The sequence below is a fragment of the Grampus griseus genome, assembly GCF_964374135.1.
Source record: "Grampus griseus genome assembly, chromosome: 7".
NCBI classification, from domain to species: Eukaryota; Metazoa; Chordata; class Mammalia; order Artiodactyla; family Delphinidae; genus Grampus; species Grampus griseus.
Window position 1 is genome coordinate 42,128,626 of NC_139001.1, and position 24,472 is coordinate 42,153,097.

At 35.9% G+C, this 24,472-nt stretch overlaps 1 protein-coding gene across 1 annotated transcript in view; it reads left to right on the top strand.

Moving 5' to 3' along the window:
• Positions 1–24,472, top strand: part of TMEFF2 (transmembrane protein with EGF like and two follistatin like domains 2) — a gene marked incomplete at its 5' end in the record, with an annotated part of 248,196 nt that overhangs the window by 129,099 nt on the left and 94,625 nt on the right. Inside the window, one exon of the mRNA XM_082659010.1 lies at positions 1,202–1,298. Coding sequence (XP_082515136.1) covers positions 1,202–1,298 — 97 coding nt within the window. The remainder of the gene's footprint in view (positions 1–1,201; positions 1,299–24,472) is intronic.

Here is a 24,472-nt window from a genome sequence, read left to right on the forward strand (position 1 = left end):
GTAAATATTAATAATTCTCATGTTAATAGACAAAGAACAAATTATGAAAAATATCATATTAAAATAAAATAAGGTTAAATTTCTTAGGTTTAGGGTGCATGTTAATCAATGATGTTTTGTTAAAAACGTTATCTTATTAGGCTTCATAATGCTAGGAGCCAATGCCATACTTAATTGCCTCTGTTCTTTTTCTACTGAAAATGTATAACCTTTTGCAGAGTGCACGTTTTAAGGATCTCTTGATTTAAACACGTTTTTAGTATATAAGCTGTCCATGGAATAAGATTATCTATGCAGTACTTAGGTTGTTGCAATTTTTCATCTATAAGCAAAACTATTTTTGCTTTCAACTACATATTTTTTTAATTGGGTAAACAGTAATCCATCATCTCAAAAGTGTTGCTCAGATTTTTATTTCTTGAACTCAAATACTAAAATTTTTTTCTTGACTTACACTATTCTTTCCTGATTTGAAAGCTTAATTTTATAATTAGGTTGTATATAGTATATTTTTACACTTGTAATTTATGTGTATAAAAAGGACCAATATCAATAATCATCATCAGCGACAGTATATATTTTTTAAATGAAATATATGTTCATAGCCCTCATAGAAGAAATCACTATGATGAGCTCTGTGCAACATTTATGTAAGATTCAAGAAATTACTGTAAAAACCAATTAAAAGATGTTTTCTGAAAACATAATTAATATATTTTTCCGTATAAGTACTTAGCACCTTGAGGCGGGGAAAAGACGTATCTAAAAAGTCAAGGCTGCCCATCTAAATTTTTAAATTATGTATTAAAGCCTTTGAATGAAAAATTATCTATAATTTAAGAATGAGAAAATGTCAAGTATTTTTTTACAGACACTAGGTTTTTCCTCTAGGCAAGTAACAATCTAAATCCCTTTTAATTAAGTAACTTTCGTATGGTCTATTAGCCAAACAATTTTGATAAATCCAGTATTCTCGTTTATTTTTCTTGCAAAAAGAATTATTCACCACATACCAATGGCTAGCATATTATTGTTAATTTTCTTCAAATTTAGGGAAGAAGGGAGCCGAATATGACGATCTTAATGGAGCTCCAATAGCTCCATTGGAAAAGTAGCAGGTTTCATACAGAATAGTCTTGAAGTTGTTGGTATTGTGCACACTTATCTGAATTATTTTTGTTCCCTTTCTTCTGTCCTATAGTCCATGAAGGCTCAGGAGAAACCAGTCAAAAGGAGACATCCACCTGTGATATTTGCCAGTTTGGTGCAGAATGTGATGAAGACGCTGAGGATGTCTGGTAATGTGCTATTTTATTCTTTTAAAGAAAATAATGACAATAATTAATTTCTTTTTACTTTATCAATTATTTCCTAAAAGAAGACATTTTCAGCAGTTTTTTTTTATGTTTTTTTTTTTTAATCCAGTTCTCATGGTAAAAAATGAGGGCTACAATAACAGAAAGGACTTTCTGAAGCTGAACTAAAAGTTGGGTCAGCCAAGCAACTGCCCAGGGCATTACTTGATAAGGTACAATAAGATATCACCGAGACCCCCAAATACTGTCATGTTAAGAGATGGAGAGAAAAATTGTACGTATCAGAATATCTCTCAAAAAGCATGGTCAAGAAACAATGGATAGTTGCTAATCTGCTCCTAAAATGGTGGATCTGGGCAACTGCACAGATTTTACTTAAAGGGTATGCATAGGCACTCTCATAGCTGAATTAGGGAGATGGTAGGGCAAGGAATAATCTTTGAGCCACCCCGTAGGATCAACTTCTCCCTTCACCCAAGCAATACTCAGCTTCTCCTGTAAAGATATGCTGAACAGATTATGTATAATATTCATTATTTTGAATGGGCCCCAAAATGTTAGTCTTCTAGGGCGGCCACGTGTATTGGTCCTACCCTGATCTCATACGTAAAGTGAGCAACCCAAAGGTCTTTGTATGGCATGACAGTGGAAAGAGGCAGACTCTCTTTCTTTCTATCTCTTTTTCTTTTACACACATAACTTCAGAAAAACAACCAGGTGTCCTTTCTTTTTTTTTTCAATATGCAGACTGTGTTTGCCTAGGGCAGTTAACAATCATTTTGATCAAAGTGGGTAAGGGAGTAAATCTTAAATGTTCTCACCACACACACAAAATATTGGTAATTACGTGAGGTGATGGAGGTGTTAGCTAACACTATGGTGGTGACCACATTGCAATATATAAGTGTATCAAACATGTTGTACACCTTAAACTTACGCAATGTTATATGCCAATTATATCTCAGTAAAGTTGAAGGAAAAACACAATCATTTTCATCAAACTTTTGTGGGTGGAGGGGGCAATTCATCTAAGAAACAGAAAGAAAAAATTAAGGCAAGATAATTTTGGCAAGAATGAAAGAGTCTGCACTTAAAACATTTTAGAATATTTTTGAATGTAGATTAAATTGAGGATTCCAACTGAGCAAACTGAGATTCTTAGGGTAAATTAACTAAGTACTTACAATAAACACTGCTATTGACTAGCCACGTGAACTAGCCACCCATTAATAAAAGCAGATATCAGTAGGATTTCCATACCTGTTAAACATTTCTAACCAATGGTCAGCTAGGAGTCAAGTCAGGGAGTGTATGCACTGGTTTGACCATCTTGAGGTAAACAGACATATGTTTTCTTAGGAACCTCCTGGACTCTTAATGGCTGATGAACTTTATGGTTCCCAAACCTGGCTGGGAATTTTTAAAACACATCGATTCTTTAGTTCCATGTCAAAATTAATGAATCAGAATTTCAGAGAAGTGGGGCTTAAAACTTTACTTGTCTAAAACTCCCCCAGATGGTTGTATAAATACTGCTCTAAGATAAATGACTGACTCAGAGAATCTTTCTCCTCCCTAAATGCTTTAAGGCTCTGTATAGTCATAGTCATTATATATTAAGACACATTGATAAGAAATGTATCCTTAAAATATCTTGTTTTAATGTTTGCTGATGACTACATCTGTAGCTCAACTTTATTTTTAATGCTGTAAATTTTCTTGCTGTCAGCTATTTTACTTTTTAAAAATTCACATGGGTCCCTAATTTTTTCTTAAGAATTTTCCATTCCCCACTCTTTAATGATCACCTTTAAGTGACATGGTTTCACTTTACAACTGCAAAGAGGAATGAGACAATAATAGCAGATAATTTAAGGAATGAGACAATAATAGCAGATAAAAATGACTGATTTCTTACTATGAGCTTAGTCTATTTGTATGCATTCTTTTTTTCCCTCAGTTATCTTCAAAATACCCTAGATTCTATTATGATCACTTCACAAGGAGGAAACTGAGTTTTAAAATGTTTAAGTGGCAGGGCCAAGATGAAGATATGAGGTGAAAGTAACTAGAGGATGTTAGCATAACAATTCAACCAAAGATGCAATTAAAGTATTTCTTTCCTGTCATGTCTGGAAAAATGAGATGGCCACATTGCAGGCAGCTTAGATCCAGTGACTGAAGACCTGCAGGGTTAGAGCTGGTGACAAGAGAGAAGCTTGCAGCAGGCAATGGGAAAATGTTCGGGCAAGCAGTGTCACTCCTGGTATTCTAGCAAAAGTTCAGATCTCTGGATCTGAATATATAGAATTATATTCAGGATAAGGATATATATACAGGATATATATATACAGTATACAGGATAAGGAGACTTGGGCAAGGTAAGTGGCATCAGAAAGGTTCAACAGCCATGGGTACTGGAGTTAGGAAAAGAAATTCGGTTACAAAGGGAGCAAGGAGAAGGATAAGGCAGAACCTCAGTCGTCAAGGAATTGGAAAGCTAATCAGGGGCAGATACTGGATAGATACCCACCTACCAGAACTGGTGTACAAAGCCAAGCCTTGGCGACAGAAGGCTGGGACAAGCCCCTAGATCTCAGAAATAAATTACAAGGTCAGAATGAAGCCAGCAGCAAGGATGACTGGTTGCTGAATCCGTTAGCTTTTGGCTAGGACATCTTGTATGCCCCCAGCCTAGAGACAAGATTAGTTCCAAAATGCAAAATAAGGCTGAGCCTCCAGATGAGGCTAAGTGGCCATAGCTGTGAAGATTAGAGGGATGCAGGGGGCAGGGAGCCAAGAAGATCATGATACTTCCCAGGCAAGAATGAAAAGTTGTTAGCGTTCAAATAAAATGTACTTAAAATGTCCAATGTAAGCAAGAAGGAATGGTGCTGAAATGATAAGCATATTGATTTTCATTTACATAAATACCTTTGCATGTTTACACACTGTATTTAGTTATGTCCACAAAGGGCAGACTGGAAACAGCTGAAGGACACAAGAATAAAGCAATAAATGAAATTAAATAGTCATGGAATGAAAGAGGCTATAAAGTAAGATAAGAAGCAATAGGGGAGGGATCTGACTCCAGTACTAGTCAACTGAATCAGGGGAGCTTGATGTGCTATTGATTCCAGATGAAACCATGGCCAGGTCCTCTCACAAACATAAAATACTGCATTTGCTATGTGGGAACAAAGAGTATAAGTCAGTGTTTAGTTTTATTTTTTTCCCTTGACATTAACTAAACTACAATTTTATGCATACAAGTTCCTCAACCATACATTATGAAATAATAACAAGATGTGGATAAGTAGTACTGAGAAATAATGTTACTATTGTAACTGCAATATTGAAACAAATGTAAAAGATTGATTCCTGATTTTTCTTTAACCCTAGCCTAAGAAATTAATACTTTACATTTTACCACAAGGGGTAAATCTAGCTATTCAAAGATGTTCAGGTATTTTCTAGATGAAGGTAAACCTCTGTTAGAATTAAAAAGCCAGTACACAATCAGCTGATCTTGTTTCCATAGTTAGATGAGTTTTTGAGTCAAGAAGCAAGGTACATTGGACACGGGAAAGAAAAAACAATAAATGGGGGAAGGGTAAGGAGAGTAGAGGAAAAGGAGAAAAAATAATAGAGGATGACATTGATAAACCATGATACTAATAACGTAAAATTTAATGCCTTTATTTTGAGAAAAACAGATGGTTTATAAGCTTATACAAGCTCCTCCCTTATGTGCTATGATTTCAAGGTTTTTCTCTTGCCTTTTTCTTCTTCTTATGGAGAACATCAAGGCTGTAGAAATAAGAAACCGGTCAGATTTTCTCAAAAGGAAAGAAAGACCATTGCTACAAAAGATTCTTCAGTTATAGATATCTACCTATGTGTAGGAAAGGATCATGCTTTCAAAAGAGGGTTAAAACTCCACATGGTGAGTGGTCCACACCACAGATATATCCACTCTCATATCAAGGCATCTCTTTATTTAGGATGGACCTCGAAAATAATTGGAACACCAGTGCAAAGGGATATGCATGCCTATTTATGGGGAAAGGGTTAAAAGGCAAAGAAAAGAAGGGCTTAAAAGACAGTTTCTCTTTATATCTAGACTGAAAAAAGGTCAAAACTAATATATTTATACATCAAAGAGACTCTCAGATACCTCCTGCCAAGTATAATTTATAAAGAAAAAGAAGGGCTTCTAAGTCAAACATAATAAATTTGACTCATAGCAAAGTAATAAAGCCCCATCTGATAGTACTGGGAATACTAACTTATGATTTCAACAAATATTTCTGATACTTGCTTGGTTTTAGAAACAGCTTTATATTCCCTTAATTATCTTACCTGATAAATTATTTCAGTAAGTCCAAAGTAGGTCAGTAGTAACTCTTTGCACTGGGAACTAGTCCTAAGAAGTAATTATCCTAGAACTTTCTGTTGGTCCTGTCAGTCAGAAGTAGTTCAGAGCCCTGGGGTTGATACTTGATTTAATATAAGAAAAGAGCAAGCTGATAGCTGGGTCTGACCATAGAAATGACTGGGTATGAAATTGGCTGCAGGCCTAACATTTCCAGGGTATCAAGATAGATCAAGGAAGGGAGCACAGGTGTAAGAGCAGATGCAGCTGGGTGACAAATGACATAAAGGGACAACTTAAATCATTATGTGTATTTGCTTCATTATAGCTCCTGTGCCCATTTTAACTTTGCTCTTGTATTATTCTCAACATGCCACTTAGGCCCCATTAGCGAAATCATATTGGCTTAAATGCTATTAATTCCTCAGTAGTCATTCATTTTGTCTTTGAAAGCATTAATAATGTTTTCCAGTTTTAGTGCATCACATCCTAGTGTTTGACTGCAATGGTAAGAAAGGAGAAAAGCAAAGTAGTTCAGTAAAAAGAGTTCAGAAGAGAAAATGAATGAGCATCTATTTTTTCCTTTATTTCATTGATGTTCCATAACTGAAACAGGGTGTGAGATTTGGCATTACTTTTGTGAGCCTCTCTTACAAAGACAGTTTAGTTTGAAGTCTTTTAACATCTTGCTCCTTTGATCTAAGAAGGCTCCTTGTCACTAGGAAGACTGTGTGTTGCTGGCATCATTCCCACATTTAATGCTTTTTGGACTGTAGAGAATCATGAATATTTGAAGTGGGGCAACAGTCAAGGATGATCCTTGGCACTAGATTTCACCATACATATAAGCAAATTAGGCATTAGGTCCTGCTGACTTCGGTATTGGGTTATGAGTTTGATAGGGAAAAATAAGACACCTCTGAGTCTTAAGATTTAGAAATGATTTGTTTTTAAAACTACTACTGGTCGACAATTGAACAAAAAAGATTGTGTTGCAACTGGAAAGTTTCCAACTGTTTTCTACTAAGTAAAAAGAATATCATTTGGGGTTGTATGTGGGCTCTAAAGAAGAAGATGCTGATTAGTCACAGAATTTTACCAAACTACGAGTTCATTCAGTCTTCCCCTACGGTGTTTTCTTTATATTGATTTCCTTTACTCTCTTGCCTTAGAACTGTAAAAGCGGTTACCATAATTAGGACTGGCTTCTAATGTGAGTTTACTCATGGAGAGAATAAAACACACACACACACACAAACAGAAAATAGGTCTGTCTAGTCCAGAAAATCTAAGGTTTGGGTGGGTTGTGGGCTTTATGATAAAACCTTCTTAGTTCTAAGACTCCCATAGTTAGGATGCTGCCTCCCTCAAATTGCCTTTCCTTCACCATGAAGACAGTGTTGTCGCCTGTGAAAACTGCCATAGTATTGTCTGTTTGTATAGATGGGGTCTGAAGAGTAAAGACATCTCCCTTTCCTTTAATACTTCCATTTGCCCAGAAACTTTTTCCAGAGAAGAGGGCAATATACAGCTTCTGCTGTATATTTGGGGAAACACACCTCTTCCCACTCCCATAATTTCAAGAGAAAAATGTTGACATTTTTAGCAAATCTACGGCTTAATGTAAAAATTTGAGTTTGATTTTATTTCCTTCTTTTATGTATTTATCCACCTATCTTAAACAAGAAAAAATAATTTGTACTTTTAAAAAATTTCACACAATTTAGAAGTGCAATTATAAATAAGACTAGTATTTGTAACACGGTCTGTACAATGGTCTGTGCCTACAAACGCCATGTCTGTGACCCAGACTTCCCTCTGCCGATAGCCGCCAATAGCCAAGTCTGCAAACTGAATCTAAACACTTTGTGTTACTTAGAAAGATGAATAAATAATGATGCCACTTCAAATGCACAGCAGGCCATTCCAAAAAGAGACAAACAAAAAAATATACAACTAACCCACCCTCCAAATTTGGGTTGAGCTTTGTGAAAAGTAAGATTTTTTAAATAAAACTGAAATTTGAAAATAAATCATGGTCTTTCAAACAAAGACATACCTCAGGTCTTCTATGTCCTGGGCTACTTTACTTAGAAAGGAATTGGATTTTCACATAAGTTCTGAAGAGTCTTTTGAATTTTTCTCAGTAATTATGTATGCCTCAACTGTGCTAGTTATCGCACAATGATTAATGAAACTTAATTAGGATGTGATGGGTGCAAATGTGGATCTGGTGTAGAGTATCGAAAAATACAGGAATAAAGTATTGAAAACTTTAATACGTTTTATATGTTTTTGCAATTTTTATTTAGCTCAGACATTAGAAATCAGGTAACTTCGATTTTATATAAAAATAATGAAATACTACCTGAAGGCAGAACAAAGGAAACAAAACTCCAAAGCATAGATTGTATTTCTCCCACTAACTTAACTGTTTTCATTACTTGTTTCTCTTTTACCTGCTTGTGTAGACTATACCCTGCTTCTCCTGCCTTACTTCTGGTGCTCACTCACCAAACTCTCACCGACAATTTTGTGTTGAGTTTTCTAAGTCTCAGTTTCTAGTATATTCCGAGTCAGAGACTCCTGTGCCTTAAAACCAGGAAATACACGCTCCATGTTCCAACATCACAACATAACATCCCAGTCTCAGAGATAAAAACATGAATCTCATTGTGATCATCAAAAGATGACAGAATTTTCACAAGCATGTGTTTCCTATGCAGCAGGTACCATGGTATTGTTTACATTCATGGAGCCATTTAATCCTCCTGCTAATCTTATGAAGTTAGATACACTAATAATTCTCATTTTACATGGAAGGAGACACAGAGAGGTTAAGCAAACCACCCAAAGCCAAAGAGTAAGTGGAAGAGCTAGGATTTGAACCCTGCCAGGCTGACTCCAGACACCATGCTCTTAACCACCACTCAGTATCTTCTCATATGTTTAATAACATAAATTATGTGTCTGCATGTGTGTGTGTGTGTGTAGCATGCATTAGGTGTATATCATACATGTACAACATGTTGGATATATTCAGTACAGAATTTCACACTTTTTTGTTGTTGAAATAGAAAATACAACCTCTTTGTGATAAAGTCTACCACTAACAGGTTCACATCACCTACGATGTCCTTTGAAATATTTTTTTCCCATTAGATATATACACCTTACTTTTGGCAGACTGTGTGGGTTTTATGTGTTTTTTTGTAGAGGTATTGAATTATTATCTATGGAGCATATCTTTATGACTATATGTGTGCCCAATTAGGTTGAGAAGGTTATTAACCATGAGGTTGCAGAGAAGAGACATATCTTCACCAAAACCTGGTTCTTTGAGCTGTTTCAACTTCAATTTGCTTGTTTTGAGTAAGGCAATAGCAACTCTGATTATGAACCAGGATGAACATTATTTATATTTATAACTAGTGATAGGCTTTAGATTTTTATCCAGAAAAGAGGCACATAACATGGAGAGTGGCCATTATAATACTCCCCCTTCCTTTAATGCTGGTGCCACTACTAGCAATATTTCAAAGGGCTGTGCAAAAGGCAGAGGAGCATTGGGGAACCCAGAAGAGCACGGGCACTGCTCAGTAAGCCATTTGTTAAGAAAGGTGGGACTTCATTCCTTAGTATCTTTGGGAATAGCTGATGGACTACATGCTCCTTTCCAAGTGGTAGAGGAAGGTTTATTACAAATGCATATTCTTGCTGCAAGAATAGAAATTATGAGATATAAAGAAAGAGGAAAGAATCAGCAAATTAAATGGCAAATAAATATGGTCCATATGCCAGTGGATTTTAATCCCTATCTTAGTACAATGCTCTGCTATATCTTTTTATTTAACACTTAAAAATATAATGCCAAGCCTCTTATTTTCCAATCTAATGTATGTTTTAATGGTTACATTAAAATGGAATTTGCTGTGGCTTTTTCTGATTATAAAAGTTGCACATGTTTATCATAGAAATTTCAAAAGCCTAGAAATATTACAATGTCATCCCACCATTCCAAGATAATTACCATAAAATTTTGAGGTGTGTTTTCCTCCTGTCTATGTGTGTGTGTACATGCACATGTGTGTGTATGTATTTTTGATGAGTCGAATCATATTTTATATATCAACAAAGCCTCTCTCTTGAAAATTTTACTTAACCTTGAGGTTGTGCTTGGAGATTGTTACAAATGCTAAACAAATTTATGAGTAATATATTTAGATTTGAACATAATTTCTGTGGGCCCAAATTCTAATTATTCTTTCAAAATTTTTGCCTTTCTCGAGACACATGCAGTTGAGGGCAGTGTCCTAACATTTGCGATCTAAAGAATTTACCAAAACCTAAATCCCCTCTAAGTCTACCTTAGACATTTTTCTTGGTTAACTCCAAGACAGTATGTGTACTGAAAACATTTCCTTTGTCTGTATCCAGAGCGTTCAAAATAAATAGCTTTCTGAGGTATAAGCATTATTTACTGAGAAACTGTCCACCCAAAGGTGTTTTAAATTGGGTAGAAACCACTCCTGGCCTTCAGTGGTTTACTCCCAAATAGTAATATACTGTATATGTTGGTTCATCTAAACAACAAATCAGCAAGCAGTCCTTGGCAGCCCACATCAGTCTGTTCCAGAAATATGCCCCTATAAGCAGTATGTGTAATATCTAATAAGTGATTGAACAAATTGTAAAATTATATGCAACATCCAATTGAAAAAATCAATACTGCTGAAGAACTAAATGCTTATTATAGTATAAAGAAGAAAATAAATAAAGGAAACAAATATCTGTTTTTTCTAGCTTCCCCCCAATGCAAAGTAAAATTAATCAGGAGTGGGTCCATTCATCCCTTCACTACTAAGCTCTGAGTGAAACATAAGAACTCAGGACTATGCACTTGGGACGAGTGATCTTCTGAAGTTTGTTTACCACAGCTCTTTTTTATTCATTGCAGTCTTTTCAAAGTCTTTACATAATAGTTTACTCTGTTCTCTGAACTCATCCTAAAATGAGCTTTCTATAATCAAAATTGTATTATTCAGGGTAATAAAAGCAATGCTCGGTTCCAAGTAGTCATAAATGCCTATAATCAGCAGATATTAAAAGATGTATATCAGGGAGAAGTGTGCAACAATTGAGGAAAAAGCAAGAAATGAAGTAAAATATTATCTTCACTTTAGCAGAAATTAGTGATGTATTTCTGTTTAAACATTGATATGTACATAAAGGTGATACTTTAAGACATTCAAATATAACATCAAATTATCAATTATGACAAAGAAATAAAAATATTATATTTGAATGAAGTATGCAGTTTAATTTTAATTGAATATGTTTTTCCTCCTCTAAAAGATTTGTTGATTTGGGAAAAAGAGAATACAACAGAGATGCTTGCATTACAGTGACATCCGATGGTCAGACTTGGGAGGGGAAATACATTAAAAGAAGCCCTGTATTGATCAGTATATCTGTACCTGACATTTTTGTGTATTATTACATGCTTAGGAGATATGTTATGGTATGTTTTACACTGAATTCATAAGTCTTTTAACAATTGTCTTTTGTTGGAGAAAATATTTCCCTTTTGAGATGCACATGGCATTAAGGGACAGCCAGATGAAAAGGGAAACCTTCTAACATATTAAAACCTAATTCTTTTCAGCCTACTTTCTCCTTTCCTTTGATCCTCTGATATCTCTAGGATGTACTTAGGGCAGGTAATGTTATCTTCATTTGACAGATAAATACACGAAGCCCCTGGGAATTCCCTGGCGGTCCAGTGGTTAGGACTCCATGCTTCCACTGCATGGGGCATGTGTTTGATCCCTGGTTGGGGAACTAAGATTCCACAAGCTGCACAGTGTGGCCAAAAAAAAAAAAAATACATGAAACCCCTGAAAGGTTAAGGGTAATCAACATGTAGTAAAGAGAAGGGCTCAAGTGATTTATGCCACTACCTCATCAAAGTTACCCAAGAGAGATTTTAAAAAGAGAGAGAGAAAAGAGTTGGTATGACATAGTGGAAAGACCACTGGGTTCAGAGAAGTGAGGTCTCATCTTGGATAAAATCACATCATTTCCCTTGGTCTCTGTTTTTTTTTTTTCTTCCTATAGACGAATTAGATTACATAGATAATTAGATGACAGATAGATTTATAGCCATTTTGTAGTACAATTCACATAAAACTCATTCATTTAAAGTATACAATTCAATTGTTTTTAGTATAGTCACCAAGTTGTGCACCCATCAACACAATCAATTTCATAATATTTTTATCACTTCAAAAAGAAACTTGTACACTTTAGCAGCCCCTTCCCATTTCCTCCCCAAGTTTCCCTCCTCCATCCTTAGGCAACAACTAATCTACTTTATGTCTCTATAGATTTCTTTATTCCAATATTTCATATAAATGGAATCATTCAACAGGTTGTCCTTTGTGACTGGGCTTCTTTCACTTAGAATATTTTCAAGGTTCATTGTATCATGTATCAGTATTTCATTTTTTGATTGATGAAAAGTATTTAATTGTGTAGATATACCACATTTTGTTTATGCATTTATCAGTTAGTTGATGAACATTTGGGTTATTTCCAATTTTGTGTTCTGATAAATAATGCTGTTATGAACATTTGTATACAAATTTGTGTGTTTGTATATGTGTGTAAGTACAAGTTTATTTTGGACATATGTTTTTATTTCTCTTGGTATATACCTAGGAGTAGAATTGTTAGATTAAATGGTAACCTCATGATTAACTTTTTGAGGCACTACCAGACAGTTTTCCAAAGTGGCTGCACCATTTATATTTCTAGCAGCAATGTATGAGGATCCAAATTTCTCCACATCCTTGCCAACACTTATTATTACCATCTTTTTGAATAATACAATCCAAGTGGGTATAAAGTGGTCTCTGATAGTGGTTTTGATTAACATTTTCCAGATGGCTAATTGTGTTGAGTCTCTTTTCAGTGTGCTTACTGATCATTTGTATGTCTTTGGATAAACATCTCTTCAGATTTTTACCCATTTTTTAATTGAGGTATTTATCACTAAGTTGTAGGAGTTTTTTTTTTAATTGTAGGTATAAGCCTCTTACCAAATATATATGATATGAAAATAGTTTCTCCATTCTGTGGAGTTGTCTTTTCATTTTTGTGGCGATACCTTTCAAAACACAAAAGTTTTTAATTTTGATGAATTTCAATTTGTCTGTCTTTCGTCACTTGTGTTTTTGGTGTCACAACTAGGAAGGTTTTGCTTAACCCAAGGTCAAAAAGATTTACTCCTATATTTTCTCCTAAGGGATTTATAGCTTTGGCTCTTATATTTAGGTCTCTGATTCATTTTGAGTTAATTTTTTATATGGAGGGAGGAAAGGGTCAAGAATCATTTTTTTACTTGTAGATAATCAGTTATTTCAACACCATTTATTGAAAAAACTATCCTTTCTCCATTGAATTTTCTTGGCACCCTTGTAGAAAATCAATTGACCCTGTATGTGCACGTTTATTTTTGAGTTCTCATTTTATTCCATTGATGTATATGTATATCCTTATGCCAGAATAAACTCCATTTTCTCATAGGTAAAATATAGGAAATAAGGGTGTTGGTCTAGATAATGTCCATGGTTCTTTTGAATCCAAACATCACCTAAGATAGGAACAGAATTACTGTGAGCTATATAGACCTACTTCACAAGCATCCCCAGTGGCCCCAGTGGCATTGTTCCTCTTTCCTTTTCAACCTAAAATTTTTACTGTCAGTTTTAAATTAGAAAAGATGGTCTATTGTGTCCAGAAGGTAGCATTTACAACTCTGTATTTTAACCCTCATGCAGAAATAAGATTTTCGTACTGGCTAATCATCTCTTTAGAAAGCTCAGAAAACAGGAGGCTCTTCAAAGGATATGAATCAGTGGTGGCAAAAGGTAGAAATACAATGAAGTTATTTAAATAAGAGAAAAAATTCAAGAATTTAATAATAAAACAATGTTGAGGAGAAGAAAGAAGGAGAAAAGTAGGATAGAAAAAGTAATTTTAAAGAAAAATCAAACTAAGAGAATATGCTAAAACCATATTTCTGAGTATCCCTGATTCAAGGTAAGGAAGAAAAAGAATAATTCTCATGATGTAATTAGAAAAGATACTAGTTCATCAAAAGATAGTTTAAGAAGTTCTGAACTCCACAAGGATTTATACTCCATGACTTTAATAACATTTTGAACAAAATAAAATACAACATCCTTGATAACTCCCTTATAAATTATACAAAATTACTTATATTGGATCTTAATGTAATATATTAATGATAAAATTCTAAAGTTGTGAGATTATATCTGTAGACGTGATTCTCTGTAAGACCTGAATAATGATATCCAGATATGTTATTGTTATGGTATCTGATTCGGTGCAGGGTTAAAACAAGATCGATGGCCAATGTGTCTGTTAGTCTTTTTCTCTTAATTATTATCTCAGGCAGAGATTAGGCAGAACTCCTAAAATATTTCATATGAGTTTCTAGGATTATAGTTCCCAAGTACAGATAACAAAACTAAGCAGTTGTTGAGAGAAAAATCATTTGTTCAAGCAGCAGAGAAAGGAAGAGTGCCAGGTCTTCAGATGGTCTTAGAAGAGTGTTTCTTGAACAATTCTCTGATTTACTATAAGCCATTTATGAAAAAATTGGAAATCAGATGACTTGGTTTGTGACAATAAAGTGTCATTTCCTTATATCATTGTTTTCTGTAAATACTTTATTTTACTATTAATTAAGAATAAAAGATGTGGTTGTTACACAAGTTCATGCCAAGTGGGAAAACATTGATCAGATTTTTATGACAAATATTCTACCTTTGATCATATTTAGTTAAAAGATTATAAGTAGAAATGAGAAGCAAAGATAAAAATATGCAAAACAATAGCAATATATCATAATATAGAGCCTAACAATTATGATTATGGGTTTAGAATACGAAATGTGACTTAAGATATACAGTTGCTTATAAGACTTCCTACTATCAATTCTGCTTTTTCTATTTTTCCTCAGATAATCAATATAAAACCAATAATTTGCTAGATATATTTGACTATATATTTTTTAAATCTTCATAATGGAATTTGTAGCCCTTTATTAGTATAATCAAGCTTCTGGGAATTTTAACCCACTTATTCATTGATTGCACCTTTTTTCCCCAAATTTTGTTTGTCCCAAATCAAAGTATAGTTTCAAATTAATATCTTGTACCGTAGTGTTAAAAGAGAAAAAAATCTTTGCACTAAGGATGAAACAACACATTGTAATAAAGTACAGTGCACAGGGTCAGTAGGCTCGCATTTTCTTTTCTTCTTTTTTTAACGTTTTTATTGAAGTATAATTGCTTTACAATGGTGTGTTAGTTTCTGCTTTATAACAAGGTGAATCAGTTATACATACACATATATCCCCATATCTCTTCCCTCTTGCGTCTCCCTCCCTCGCACCCTCCCTATCCCACCCTTCTGGCTGGTCACAAAGCATCAAGCTGATCTCCCTGTGCTATGCGAATGCTTCCCACTAGCTATTTTACATTTGGTAGTGTATATATGTCCATATATACACTACCACTCTCTTTGTCCCAGCTTACCCTTCCCCCTCCCCGTATCCTCAAGTCCATTCTCTAGTAGGTCTGTCTTTATTTCCGTCTTGCCCCTAGGTTCTTCATGACCATATTTTCTTTTTTTTAGATTCCATATCTATGTGTTAGCATACAGTATTTGTTTTTCTCTTTCTGACTTACTTCACTCTGTATGACAGACTCTAGGTCAATCCACCTCACTACAAATAACTGAATTTCGTTTCTTTTTATGGCTGAGCAATATTCCATTGTACATATGTGCCACATCTTCTTTATCCATTCATCTGTCGATGGACACTTAGGTTGCTTCCATGTCCTGGCTATTGTAAATAGAGCTGCAATGAACATTGTGGTACATAACTGTTTTTGAATTATGGTTTTCTCAGGGTATATGTTCAGTAGTGGGATTGCTGGGTCATATGGTAGTTCTATTTGTAGTTTTTTAAGGAACCTCCATACTGTTCTCCATAGTGGCTGTATCAATTTACATTCCCACCAACAGTGTATGAGGGTTCCCTTTTCTCCACACCCTCTCCAGCATTTATTGTTTGTAGATTTTTTGATGATGGCCATTCTGACCGGTGTGAGATGATATTGCATTGTAGCTTTGATATGCATTTCTCTGATGATTAATGATGTTGAGCATTCTTTCATGTGTTTCTTGGCAATCTGTATATCTTCCTTGGAGAAATGTCTATTTGGGTCTTCCGCCCATTTTTGGATTGGGTTGTTTGTTTTTTTGATACTGAGCTGCATGTAAATTTTGGAGATTAATCCTTTGTCAGTTGCTTCATTTGCAAATATTTTCTCCCATTCTGAGGGTTGTATTTTTGTCTTGTTTATGGTTTCCTTTGCTGTGCAAAAGCTTTTGAGTTTCATTAGGTCCCATGTGTTTATTTTTGTTTTTATTTCCATTTCTCTAGGAGGTGGGTCAAAAAGGATTTTGCTGTGATTTATGTCATAGAGTGTTCTGCCTATGTTTTCCTCTAAGAGTTTGATAGTGTCTGGCCTTACATTTATGTCCTTAATCCATTTTGAGTTTATTTTTGTGGGTGGTGTTAGGGAGTGTTCTAATTTCATTCTTTTACATGTAGCTGTCCAGTTTTCCTGGCACTACTTATTGAAGAGGCTGTATTTTCTCCATTGTATATTCTTGCCTCCTTTATCAAAGGTAAGATCACCATATGTGCGTCAGTTTATCTCTGGGCTTTCTCTCCTGTTCCATTGATCTATATTTCTGTTTTTGTGCCAGTACCCTACTGTCTTGATTACTGTAGCTTTGTAGTATAGTCTGAATTCAGGGAGCCTGATTCCTCCAGCTCCGTTTTTCTTTCTCAAGGTTGCTTTGGCTATTCGGGGTCTTTTGTGTTTCCATACAAATTGTGAAACTTTTTGTTCTAGTTCTGTGAAAAATGCCAGTGGTAGTTTGATAGGATTGCATTGAATCTGTAGATTGCTTTGTGTAGTATAGTCATTTTCACAATGTTGATTCTTCCAATCCAAGAACATGGTATATCTCTCCATCTATTTGTATCGTCTTTAATTTCTTTCATCAGTGTCTTATAATTTTCTGCATACAGGTCTTTAGTCTCCTTAGGTAGGTTTATTCCTAGATATTTTATTCTTTTTATTGCAATGGTAAATGGGAGTGTTTTCTTGATTTCACTTTCAGATTTTTCATCATTAGTGTATAGGAATGCCAGAGATTTCTATGCATTAATTTTGTATCCTGCTACTTTACCAATTCATTGATTAGCTCTAGTAGTTTTCTCATAGCATCTTTAGGATTCTCTATGTATAGAATCATGTCATCTGCAAACATTGACAGCTTTACTTCTTCTTTTCCAATTTGGATTCCTTTTATTTCTTTTTCTTCTCTGATTGCTGTGGCTAAAAGTTCCAAAATTATGTTGAATAATACAGGTAAGAGTGGGCAACCTTGTCTTTTTCCTGATCTTAGTGGAAATCGTTTCTGTTTTTCACCATTGAGGATGATGTTGGCTGTGGGTTTGTCATATATGGCCTTTATTATGTTGAGGAAAGTTCCCTCTGTGTCTACTTTCTGGAGGGTTTTTATCATAAATGGGTGTTGAATGTTTTCAAAAGCTTTCTCTGCATCTATTGAGATGATCATATGGATTTCTCCTTCTATTTTTTAATATGGTGTATCACTTTGATTGATTTGCATGTATTGAAGAATCCTTGCATTCCTGGGATAAACCCCATTTGATCATGGTGTCTGATCCTTTTAATGTGCTGCTGGATTGTGTTTGCTAGTATTTTGTTGAGGATTTTTGCATCTATGTTCATCAGTGATATTGGCCTGTAGTTTTCTTTTTTTGTGACATCTTTGTCTGGTTTTGGTATCAGGGTGATGGTGGCCTCATACAGTGAGTTTGGGAGTATTCCTCCCTCTGCTATATTTTGGAAGAGTTTGAGAATGATAGGTGTTAGCTCTTCTCTAAATGTTTGATATAATTCACCTGTGAAGCCATCTGGTCCTTGGCTTTTGTTTGCTGGAAAATTTTTAATCACAGTTTCAATTTCAGTGCTTGTGATTGGTTCATATTTTCTATTTCTTCCTGGTTCAGTCTCAGAAGGTTGTGTATTTCTCATAATTTGTCCATTTCTTCCCGGTTGTCCATTTTATTGGCATATAGTCGCTTGTAGTAATCTCACATGATCCTTTGTATTTCTGCAGTGTCAGTTGTTACTTCCCCTTTTTCATTTCTAATTCTATTGATTTGAGTCTTCTCCCTTTTTTTCTTGATGAGTCTGCCTAATGGTTTATCAATTTTGTTTATCTTCTCAAAGAACCAGCTTTTAGTTTTATTAATTTTGCTATCGTTTACTTCATTTCTTTTTCATTTATTTCTGATCTGATCTTTACGATTTCTTCCCTTCTGCTAACTTTGGGAGTTTTTTGTTCTTCTTTCTCTAATTGCTTTAGGTGTAAGGTTAGGTTGTTTATTTGAGATGTCTCTTGTTTCTTGAGGTAGGAGTGTATTGCTACGAACGTCCCTCTTAGAACCGCTTTCGCTGCATCCCGTAGGTTTTGGGTCGTCGTGTTTTCATTGTCATTTGTTTCTAGGTATTTTTTGATTTCCTCTTCGATTTTTTCAGTGATCCCTTCATTATTAAGTAGTGTATTGTTTAGCCTCCATGTGTTTGTATTTTTACAGATTTTTTCCTGTAATTGATATCTAGTCTCATAGCATGGTGCTCAGAAAAGATACTTGGTACGATTTCAATTTTCTTAAATTTACCAAGGCTTGACTTGCAACCCAAGATATGATCTATCCTGGAGAATGTTCCATGAACCCTTGAGAAGAAAGTGTATTCTGTTGTTTTGGGATAGACTGTCCTATAAATATCAATTAAGTCCATCTTGTTTAATGTATCATTTAAAGCTTGTGTTTCCTTATTTATTTTCATTTTGGATGATCTGTCCATTGGTGAAAGTGGGGTGTTAAAGTCCCCTACTATGATTGTGTTACCCTCGATTTCCCCTTTTATGGCTGTTAGTATTTGCCTTGTGTGTTGAGGTGCTCCTATGTTGGGTGCATAAATATTTACAATTGTTATATCTTCTTGGATTGATCCCTTGATCATTATGTAGTGTCCTTCTTTGTCTCTTGTAATAGTCTTTGCTTTAAAGTCTATTTTGTCTGATATGAGAATTGCTACTCCAGCTTTCTTTTGATTTCCATTTGCATGGAATATCTTTTTCCATCCCCTCACTTTCAGTCTGTATGTGTCTCTAGGTCTGAAGTGGGTCTCTTTTAGCCAGCATATATACAGGTCTTGTTTTTGTATCCATTCAGCCAGTCTATGTCTTTTGGTTGCAGCATGCATTTTTTAAAATGGAATTTAGTTTAATTCTATTTGTGCTGCCTAACATTGGCTGTTAGGATCATTGTAGAGAACTATGGATATTGAAAACTATAGCCTGCAAAGTTACTAGTCAAGAAGATTTTCTTTTTAATGGGAAGTAATACAATGGACACAAGTATCTTTACTATAGAGAAGAGCAGTGTCAGCATGAGCTGGGATAATTAGGTTCGAGTTTTGAAAGAATAATTTTAAAATAACCACTAAGCACTAGTGAACACTTACTTTGTGCCCTGCTCTCCTCCAAGGGTTTTGCATTCATTAATTCATTTAACATTAACTGGAACACTAAAAGTTAGGTACTAGGATGATTCCAGGTTTAAATAGGCTGGAACTTAGGTACAAAGGTGTTAAGTAACTTGTCTAAGTTTACTTGTCTAGCAAGGGTCAAAGTCAAGCTTTGAACCCAGAGGCCAACTTGGGGAACAGTGGAGAACTTACAAGACTCAGAGGAGTTTTACAGGTATAGAGGAGGGGAAACAGATAAAGAAAGGCATGTTTAATTAGCATGGAAGTCAAGTACACCATCTTATTTCATTCTTCACAACAGTGTGGTGAGCTAGGTATTATTTTCCTCCATTTATACACAGGATGGAACTGGTTTTGGGGAGGTTAATAACATGACAAGTGTATGTTGCTAGGTAGGGGCAATTCTTGAATTCAACCTCAGATTTTTCTAAGGTAATTCCAAGGTCCATGCACTTTCTTTGTTTAACACTAGAGGGAAGATATTAAGGTAGAATTAAGGTAGTTAAAGAAAGGAATAGCTTATGACTGAGAATGTGTGTAGTACCTGAAGAGCTAGAAAGGTACCTGTAACCAAATGATTGAAGACTTAGTTGTCAAGTACATTAGGATAAGTAACACTAAATGTTAAAACAGATAAATGCTAAATTTTCAGAGGTATAACACATGCGCGCGCGCACACACACACACACACACACACACATTTATTTCTTGTTCTCATCACAGTTCAAGGCAAGTGTTCCTAATCAGGTAATCTTACACATGGTTTGTTAGGAACCATATCTCTTTCCATATCATGGGCCTGACATTCCCTAAATCATTAAGGTCCTATTCATTTACTTAATAGAAAACAAAAGAGAAGGAATGATCATACATGGGAGTTTTTATTGGCCAGTCTTGGAAGTGGCATTCCTCCCTTCTACATAGGTCCTTCTGGCCAGAACACGTTACACAGTCAAAGGAGCATTAAGGAGAAAGAACCCAGTAATGAAGTTTGGTAATTGTTGCTAAAAGAGAGAAAGATTGGAGCCAAGGAAGCTGTACAGTAGCAGTGTATATTTAGTTAGTACATGTGATGTGTCACGCTCTGCCTCAGACTTGGCGATACAGTGTATAACACAGACCAGGTCCACACCTGCAAAGAGTTTACATCCTGGGGAGGTTCTCGTTCAAGATGGTGACATAGACATCCTGAGAAGAGGAGGGGGAGATAGGTGATATAGAAATAAACAAGTGAGCAAGTAAGACGCTTCCAGATAAGTTTTTTTTTAAAAAAAATACAAGAGTTCTGAACAACAACGTCCTGGGAAAGGGGGATGCTATTTAAGATCGGGTATTTAGGAAATGCCTCTCTGAGGATTGCCATTGGAGTCAAACAGCAAGCAAGGACCAGCCATACAAAGATCTGTAGAAAAGGAATTCTGAGCAGAGAACCTCTGGTCCAAAGACACAATAATGCTGACAAGCTTGGTGTGCTGAAGGAACTGGCAGAAGATTAGTGTGGCTAGAGCCCCAAAAATAAGAAAGCCTTAGATGAAATTGAAAAGGTCCTTGATCATGAAGATTCTAGTAACCTTTAATGGAGTGAGCTGTTTTTATTCTAAGTATGCTGAGAGGCCTCCAGATGTTTTCATCTGCGAGTAATTGATTTAGTCATCTGCCATCTGCTGGAGGCTTACTAGACCCTTCCAGAACATCATCATTGCCCCCTTCTCCAGATCTCAGAGCATTTTCCCTCGTTTCAATCCTATCAGTACCTAGTTACCCCAGAAATATGGATACGAGATTTCTTCAACCAGAAAGTAGCCTCCTGGAGAGCAGAGACTTATATTTAATTTGTGGCTCCCTCGGTAACAAGCACAGTTCCAAGGAAGCACTTAGGTCCAGTATAAGTGCATGCATAAATGAATGATGAATAAATAAATGAAGGAGGGAATGAAAAGTAGTTAAAGGAAGAGAGAGCACTATCCCCTTGACGTAGAGCCTGCAACATGCTTCTCACTTTCACTATGTCATTTGATCCACACGAACACAATGCGTGCATGGGGAAGCATTTCGCAACTGCACAATTATGAGAAGGAAGACATTAGAAAAAGAGTCAGAGAGAAATGAAGATTTTGAGGCTGAGTGCTGGGAAGAATAATGGAACAACTTTGGAAATAGGGGTTGGGAGGTAGAGGCAATTTGGAGTAGGGGAGGGAGGTGGTGAGAGAAAGTTATGTTCTGCTTCAGCTGACAAAAGGCAGAACCAATTGCAATGCCCAGTAGGCAAATAATTAAAGGTTAAGTTGTGTGGTACAGACAAAAAGAGCTGCAGGAGTTCAGAGGAATCTAATAAAGAAAATGGATTTGGGGCTGAGGAATGAGAATAGACACTGGGCAGCAAAAAGTTAGATTGCTGGGCAAAAGGACACAAAATATTTACTGAAAATAACATGAGACTGGAAAGAAAGGGCAAACTAAGTAATGGAAAATAGAAAGATATTAGGATATTTTAATTAAGAGACAATAAATTAGAAAGAGACCAAAGGGGGAAAAAAAACCCCTGAAGAACTGCTATCCTCTATTTGTTTAATTAAAAGATAAAATTACTGCCCTGCTGCTCACTGAACATTTCTGATTTCCCACCTCCAGAGTAAGGGAAATAGGTCTACATTACAGATTGTACTTTTGGCTCCCTTGAAGTTGGGGAAGCTCATGTAACTAGTTCAAGACCCTGACCTGGGGCTGAATATTTGATTGCCAATACACGACTCTGCAGTGTTCTTTCCTCTTTCTGGCACAGTAACTGGCACTGTTCAAGTAGGCGCCTGCTTTGTCATCCTGGGTCCTTGGGTGACAGGTAGCATGAATAAGAAATAGATCTCTGTTGTTTTAAGCCACTGAGATGTAAAGGTTGTTTGTTGCTGCAGCATAACATCGTACCATAACTGATGAATCCAACATCAGTGAGAAAAGATAGATTTGGAGTGAGAAAGACTCTTGATCACAAGTAGTGGAGAAACTGAGTTGTTAAACAAGGCAGAGACACAGGTTGGCAAATGATAACTGACTGCTATAGTCTGAATGTTTGCATCCCCCTGCAAAATTCATATGTTTAAACCCCAAGGTGATGATGGTGTTAAGAGGTCTTTGGAAATGATTATATCATAAGGGTGAAGCCCTCAAGAATGGGATTAGTGTCTTAATCAGAGACCATAGAGAGCTAGTGCACCCCTTCTGCTATGTGACATTATAGCAAAAAGACGGCCGTCCATGAGAAAGTGGCTCTCACCAGATACCAAATCTGCTGCGGCCACGATGTGGGACTTCCCAGCCTCCAGAGCTGTGAGAAATAAATTTCTGTTGTTATAAGCCACCCAGTTTATGCTATTTTTGTTAGAGCAGCCCATTGACTAAACCCATGACTAAGACATTGACCAAGCTTCTAACCTGCTCATCCTCAAAGGCCTTGCAACAGCGTGGCCCTGGCAATGCAGCTGCAGGTGAGTTCACCCACTCATCCATGCTTCACCCAGTGAAAAGTAGGATAAGCCATCTCCTTCAGGGCCTCTGGTCAGCTCTCTGAGTGCTGGCTGTGTCACTCTCCTTGCCTCCTCTTCACAGCTAACATGAGTTAGGTTGACTTACCTGAGGATCAAAAAGTTGAGAGGACAGCTAGTGGGGCTTCCAGATCTCCAGTTCCACAGTGCCTACGACAAAGGCGAGAAAAGAAACAGAGATAATCAGAACCAAAAGTATAAAGTAGAACAATTTATAAACAGGGAGAACAAAATGCTTGATTGGCTTCTGACAAGAAGGATATATTTAGGAAGATAAAACCAAGCTTACAAGAATAAAGCAGGAGTTGATTTTCCATATGATGCCTACAAATATAGGGACTAGTAAAAGGAAAAGAGATGTGCAATGTGCAACATACTAGTGAATTTTTTTTTTCCCATGGAGGGATGAGGAGGAGGGTGAAAGGGCAAGGAAATGAATGTCTTTTTTAGCTCAATCTCTGACTACTTGTAGTGACCTAATTTTAGATTTGAGGAATTATACTTAAAACTGTATTTGAGATAGTGTTTTTCATATTTTAGATGGAATTCTAAGATTCATTGTAGACTTTAAATAAGAAACATTTATCAGTTCTTATTTTTAAATCTCAAAATCATGTTTTTAAAAAAGAAAACTTTTTTCTTCTTTTTAAAAGAGGAAAGCGGAACAAACTAGTAAAACTCATTCTGTTAGCAAATTCCTTTCACAAGAAGAGAATTCTCACTGCCTAACAAAAAGGCCCACCAGGGCAGATGCTCAATTTGCCATTGAATTGTACCTAAATCACATGTGTGTTGATCACACTGTATCAGTCAGAGTCTAACACACCATTCTCACTTTATTCATCAGCCTTGAACAAAGAATTCAAATCCTGCTGATCATATTTTAATAGACAAAGACATGCTTTGATAGATGGATGGATGGATGGACAAGTATATGGACAGATTTATATAATGAGGCAGCTTCATGTCTTGAAACAGCATAGACTGTGTAAAACAAACCTGAACGAGGGTCTCTTGTGCTTAAAAGCCATCTAATTAAGAGCTCAGAGCAGATGCTGAAGTCAGACTGCCTTAAATTTTGGTGCTGCCATTTACTCCTGTGTGGCCCTCAGCAAGTTCCTTAACCTATCTGAGTCTCCACGTTCTCGTCCATATAAGGAGAATTTGAACATCTATTATATGAGGGTGTGTGGAAGATACATAATAACTATTGTCATTAACCTCAGTTTTCTTTGAATTTCTTATTTAAAAACTTGTATCTCAAAAGTGTTTCTCTTGCCTATATTATAATTTATTGCTGATACTGTGATTTGGAGGAATGTCACTCGTTCTCTCATTGTTGGTGACCTGTAAGATGTGTCCTAGCTTATCTCAGAAATTCTTCTTACGTCTCCAAAGCATCTGTTTAAATAAGCCTCAACTTCCCAACCTGGGGGTCCGGCGACGGGAGGAGGAATTCCTAGAGAATCAAACTTTGAAGCCTAG